Below are 6,503 nucleotides of genomic sequence, written 5' to 3'. Positions count from 1 at the left end.
TGGATGCAAAACTCTAAGGCACATTTGTGCAAACCTTTCCACCACCAGCATTCTGTGGAAGAGACGTGTAGAATGTCAGTGAACCCTGGCTTGCTTCATGGCCCTCATAATACTACATGCCCCTCACCCTAACTGCTCCCAACATCAGTGGGCAGACGGGTGGTTTTCATCCCCTCTTCCTCCGCCCTCTGAAACCCCATCTTTGAGTCCCTCTAACTTGCTCCGCTCTCTTCTCTCGTTCAAGGTCCTTATCCAGACCTAACCTTTCGACGTCTTCAGACGTCTTCCAGATGTGAAAAAGCGCTGCTTACAATGCGAATTGTAAGCGTGCGGAAAAGAAAAACCAGATTTCGATGCAGAAACAGAATAAAACCCGAAAGTGCTCGACCACAAGTTTGCAGAACATCAACATCAGGCAGGAAAACGGGACAGATGGTCAGAAAACCGGGTAGAGAGCCTGTTGGGTCAGCGTTCAGGGGTGACTGATTCCCAGAGACATCCTCGCTCTGGTGAGTTAGTGGCTCTGAGCAGATGGAAATCACTGCATGCGACCAATTGGCGTGTGGGGGAGGCTGAGGGTAAAAAGCTGTGGGGGGATCGAGAGCAGCCAGAGACACTTGGCTTGGAGTCAGGCAGTCAGTCAGTGAGTCAGTGTCTGGGGGTCACAGTCTCCCTCCCATGTGCTGAACGCATCACCATCACCATCAGCATCACACCAACCGCAATGAGGGCTCAGGGCTCAGGACTCGGACTCGGCTCTCTCCTGTGGGCTGTGCAGGGTGTGCTGTTCCTGGCCACCCTGTGCCAAGCCCGGTCCAAGGCAACGCGTGGAGTGGTCGTTCCTTTCGTGTTTGATCCCGAGGCGAAGTGCGACCCTCCCTGTCAGCACGGGGGCTTGTGCATCAGGAACAACAGCTGCTTCTGCTCCAAGGGATACGAGGGAGAGCTTTGCCAGTATGGTAAATAAGCACCCACACTGCTGCAGCGTGCACCCAGCACCCACCCACACCAGCACCCACCCTGCACCCACCCGCACCAGCACCCACCCAGCACCCACCCACACCAGCACCCACCCAGCACCCACCCACACCAGCACCCACCCTGCACCCACCCACACCAGCACCCACCCACACCAGCACCCACCCTGCACCCACCCCCAGCACCCACCCACCCACCCAGCACCCACCCACACCAGCACCCACCCTGCACCCACCCAGCACCCACCCACACCAGCACCCACCCTGCACCCACCCACACCAGCACCCACCCTGCACCCACCCAGCACCCACCCTGCACCCCTTGGCCATCTCCTCTCTGGTTTCATTCTTTATTGCAATTCAATTCTCTCTTCCTCTCCCTCTCTCTCTCCCTCCCTCTCTCTCTCTCTCTCTCTCTGAGTCTTTTTCTCCCCCCCCCCCCCCCATTCTCTGCATCTCAAGGGTTTTGGAGTGAATTGAGTTTTTAAGGAAAATTAAGGGTTAAAAAAGGAACAGTTCTACTGCACCCTATGTTGAGGCTTCTCTGCTGTGACTGTATGTTAAGGAAGCCAAGTGATTGTGAAGCTTCCTCTGCGATCAGCATCCATCAATGATAGACAACAGAGAATCTGTTGTATTATTAATGGAAACTGTCTTCTAATCGCCAGGTACTGTTTGACTGAGAGGGGGTTATATTGGTAACTGGGGAACTGTTACTAGTCAGATTGCACTGTAAATTGCAGACAGATTCAGTCAGCAAACAGTACATTTGGGAGGTCAGTGAGTCCAAGGGAAATACTGTACAGATCCAGGCAAGTTAACGTTGTTGGTAAGTTGCTGACTGACCCAGTTCAGTTCAGGGCGATGTCTGAGTTGGTTTATTGAAGAGAACAGAAGATGCTGGGCAATAAAGCTCTAGATGCACAGCAAGGGGGAGGCAGCTGTGGGAAGCCATTCAGTCGCATTTAAAATGCGGTATTGATTTCAAATTTATTGCTTCGCCACAGCTGGAAATTTGGATAAAGTTAACTTCTGCGTTTCTAAACTCGAGTGTACCTCAAAGCAAAGCTCGCTTGAGATTAGCAGTTGTTTAAATTAATAGTAGTAAAATAATCCTTCGATTTGATACAGCACCTTATCGCTTCATCGAGGTGTCTCAAAGAGCTTCACAGAATATACAGTAAGGGGACTGTCTGTATTTTGTGGGTGAAATATTTAAAATATATATTGATTTTTAAAATGTGTTTGACATGTTTTATTGTTTATATATACTGTGTATTTATATATATATACTTAAAATCTAATTATGTATTGAATATGATTTCAGTGACTTGTTACCCGAAGTGTAAAAACGGTGGAGAGTGTCTCCGTCCCGGAAAATGCCGCTGTCCTCCTGGAGTTGGAGGAAGATACTGTCACAAAGGTACAACAAGGGGCGAGAGAGAGAGAGAGAGAGAGCATGAACGAAAGGTTGTGAACTGACTAATTGCCTTCTACAAACCTTCTCGGCTTTGCTTCTGAATTCAAAAGCACTTCTGACTTACTTTTCAAGTCTTGATCTACATGAGTGAAAATAAATGAACAGAGGGTCAGAAAACCAGTGTGGATAGTTTGAATCCTGTCATTGTTGCTGTAATAATGGTGGGGAGTTGTTTTTAAAGCCCTTTGAAACAATTTGTTGTGTTGGGAATTTAATCCGGTTGCTGTGTTTTGTACCTAGTCAGACTGGGAAATTCTCCCATTGAAATCCTAAAGCTCTGATCACCTACGCTTTGGTTCTTGGCAAATTATGAATTTAAAGCCAATCTGTTCATCTGAATATGTCATGCACTCTTTATAAACAGTACGCAAGGGCTGGCAGAATATAACCTTGTTTATAAAGGGACCTCCATCAATAACTGGGGTCAGAACTCCCAATTTATTTCCCATTGGTTCATACAACTGATTATTTGGGACACAAACTTTGCAATTGGTCTCCAAAGTGAAGCTACCATATTTCTCCCACAAAATATAGTCAATTGACTTTACAGTATATTCTGTGAAGCGCTTTGAGACATCTCGGAGACGGGATAAGGCGCTACATCAAATGTAAGGATTATTATTAACAGAAGTCGCTGGGAACACTCAGCATCTATGGAGAGAGGAAAGTTAGTTAACATTCCAAGTCGATGATCTTTCGTCAAAATTTTGCCTTTTATTATTATTAACAATGGTCATCTTAACCACTGCACAAGGAGTGATTTTTTTATATTGTTAAAGAGCCGTTTGCACCAACAAAGATACTATAGCATTGTTGGAGACATGAACAGCAGGGACTAAGTATCACAGTGGGATAGCACATTGCCCTTTCACCTCTAGGTTATGGGTTTGGAGTGTGCCTAAACTAATGGAACAGAAGACTTTTCCCTTCTGCTGGTTGGAAGAGCGCAGAAGGGAAATGAACTCTGCCAGGGAAGAAAATCCCCACCCCCTTCCCCAGGCACATTAGTTGAGTCCCTAGGAAGCACTAATTTAAAACTCCATTTTGTGGCCTAATAGTGTCATTTCAACCTGCAGGTTTGTAATGTTTCTTAAAGTATTCCTAATAAATGAATGACTTATAAATTGATTTATTAAGATAAAAATAATCCTTACATTCGATTTTATGTCAAGGGGATGTCTCAAAACGCTTCACACGATATGCAGTGACTGTGTATTTATGGGCAATTGTGCATTATCAAGCATCACAAATGTGGTACTTAGTTAGCATGGTTACCATTATTTTTCTATCCCAATCAATCATTTGTTTATGCACTTTTGATCAACATCCAAGTTCGTCCAAGGTTAATTTATCCCTCTTATTGTCTCTGCAGCTACTTGTGAGGGTGGTTGTTTAAATGGTGGGGAATGCATTTCTATCAACAGTGTTGTGAAGTGCCTGTGCTCCTCTGGCTGGACAGGGCCAAGATGTCAAGAAGGTAACAAACATTTCTGATTATATTTTGTTTTAAATGAAGTGCAAAATGAAATTCTTGCATTGCTTCAATTTGCTTAAGGTAAAATTATGTTTGTGCAATCCTCAGATACTTCATCAGTACGTTGTGAGCATTAGGGATCCTTTAAACATCTATCTCATATCTCTTCTTCCTACCTCAGCAATTTGTCCTCAAGGGTGTCGTAATGGTGGGAATTGTGTGGCACCAGGTATTTGCAGTTGTCCAGATGGATGGATTGGTGGAGCCTGCCACTTAGGTAAGTCAGAACCTATCGATGAGTTGGGAGAAATTCCACCCAGTTCTAGGTTTATTCTATTAAAGTATTATTTAAGAGCATCCAGGATTTGGCACATTCTTAAATACCATCTTAGTATGTTTTCTATGAGTTCTTTGAAACAAAAACTTCAGAAAATTGGCTTCAAATTTAAAGCTGAACAATTTGCCAAATTCTGGATGCTGTAAAACAATAATCTTTAAATATGATTTAGTATCTTCTTGTTGAGCGGCTGAATCAAAGTGTTGCACTGTATATACTGTAAAGGGTAGTGATTGGGTCGTTTGTAGCCAAAAATGCTGCACTAATAGAGTAAATCTAGAACCAGGTGGAATTATTTCCCAGAGAATTGCTGCCTTTTACTGCTATGAAACTAGCACACAGCTATAGTAGAAATAGAACCAGTGCCATTTACAGCAGAGATATAGCACTATATAGTACTACATAATAGGGGCATGATATGGTTTCTAAAGGCAGGTAACTGCTGATGTACTTTATGTTGCAAAACTTAAATTGTCTCTCAGATCAATTCTCCATGTTAAACATCTGCTCAAGGCCATATTTTTCCCCTGCTCTTAGCCATTACATCTTTTTTATCTTGAAATATAATATTGCTCAGAACGGTGGAAAATTCTTGAATTCTGTTGAAGCCAATTCTTTTTAAATTTGAATTTAAGAAGGTAAGTCACAAAGATGTTATCTAGCAGTTCCAGTCAAGGGAGAGAATAGAATGTTTTTGTGAAAATAACCAAATGATGAAGAAGGGAACTTTATTGGGTAGGCGCCGAAGGAAATAGAGACTTGAAGCAACTTGCCGCATTAGATCTCATTAAAGCATGCTTCATCATAATGTGGCTTTGCTTATAAAGTGCCTGTGCTACTGAGCAGCTTCAATACAGGAATTGGGAGTACACAACCTGCACGTGTGAATAGGTTAGGTTGTGTATTGCGAAGCTGCCAGCTCTGCAGCTCACATCTGCAGTGGCATAGTGCATTAGAAGGCAGATATTTTGGCTTCCTTATATTGCCTCACACTGTGTACTGAAAGATAGATGATTTCTTGGTCATTGGGTCATTGCTGATGTCACTTTCTGTGGTCTGTACGTGTGCAGGATTCCTGCAGCTGACTGTTTTTAGGTCTTGATCTAGTTCCCTTTTGAAAGCTAATATGGATTCTGCCTTCACCACCCCTCCCCGGCAGGGCATTTCATATCCTAACTCCTAACCTCCCATGTGAGTATTGTTAAAGTCCTAGAATTACTGTTGCTTTTCTAAAAACATGGTAAAAATGGTAACCATGGCATTTTCCCCCAGCGGTCTGTAAACTCCCTTGCCTGCACGGAGGAAAGTGCATAGCTCCAAATGTGTGTCGATGTCGTGGATTCTACACCGGTGCACAGTGCAAGCGAAAGCAAAGTGAATAAGGAGACATTTCCTAGAGAGAAGACCATATGCTTGTCTTCATTTTCACATGAGATTGGTAAAATCTTACTGGTTTGATCTCTGCAATGACGATGGAGTTACAGTGCCCAAAACTGGGAAATGAATGGAATTTAAAATAAAGTAGGTATTTACCTTCTTATAGCAACTAAAAGCAATCAGTGTGTGTTTTGTATATTGGGGTGGGGTAGGGGGAAAAGAGTTAGGGGAGTAGCCTCTATACGCTTTCTTCTAATGTACTGTTCACTTTCTGTGTATACACATTCCTATTAAATGTAATGAAAGGTTGGTGCTGGTATATTACTTTTAAGATTTTAAATTCTTGTGTACAATCCTTTTTTTAATCAAACACAGCAGTTTTCAAAACTTAAGTTTTTAACGCCTTAAGTTTTAACAAACCTTAATATTACAGTAAAATTTTACAATGGTAATGTCAGTGTACTATTTGTAAACCCATGTACGTGTTTTCTTATAAATAAATGATGATCTTTACGTTTGATATAACGTCTTTCACAGCAGAAGCTCTGAAAGAGCTTGACACAATTTACTGTAAAGCGAATAGCTGTTTTGTAGGTGAACAAAAAAAGGATAGTTTCAAGAAATATTAAGAATTCTTTATGAAGTGACACATGAGGAAAATAAGGGTCAAGTGGCCTCTAATTATGACGTACATTTCCGTGGGAAATCATAATCACTTTCTAGTATGCTGAACCTAGTTTACAGAAGTGCTCTCACCTCTTGGAAATCCCATATGTATTCAATTTACATTTTTATTGCACCTTTCACATCGGGAAGATGTCTCAAAGTGTTTTGCAGTGCTGGCTGCTCACCCAAGAT

The 6,503-nt window shown here is 42.6% G+C and overlaps 1 protein-coding gene across 1 annotated transcript; it reads left to right on the top strand.

Annotated features, from left to right (window-relative positions):
* The first annotated feature begins 518 nt into the window (after positions 1–518).
* On the top strand, positions 519–6,165 carry vwde (von Willebrand factor D and EGF domains). Its single transcript, XM_007899719.2, has 5 exons — positions 519–959; positions 2,305–2,400; positions 3,830–3,934; positions 4,113–4,208; positions 5,541–6,165. The coding sequence occupies exons 1-5, from the start codon at positions 725–727 to the stop codon at positions 5,648–5,650; spliced, it is 642 nt and encodes a 213-aa protein (XP_007897910.2). The 5' UTR covers positions 519–724; the 3' UTR covers positions 5,651–6,165.
* The last annotated feature ends 338 nt before the right edge of the window (positions 6,166–6,503 follow it).

Source organism: Callorhinchus milii, unplaced genomic scaffold, assembly GCF_018977255.1.
Source record: "Callorhinchus milii isolate IMCB2004 unplaced genomic scaffold, IMCB_Cmil_1.0 Scaffold2, whole genome shotgun sequence".
Classification (NCBI taxonomy): Eukaryota; Metazoa; Chordata; class Chondrichthyes; order Chimaeriformes; family Callorhinchidae; genus Callorhinchus; species Callorhinchus milii.
Note: the sequence above shows the minus strand (reverse complement) of the source record. Positions and strands in the feature narration are given on the sequence as shown.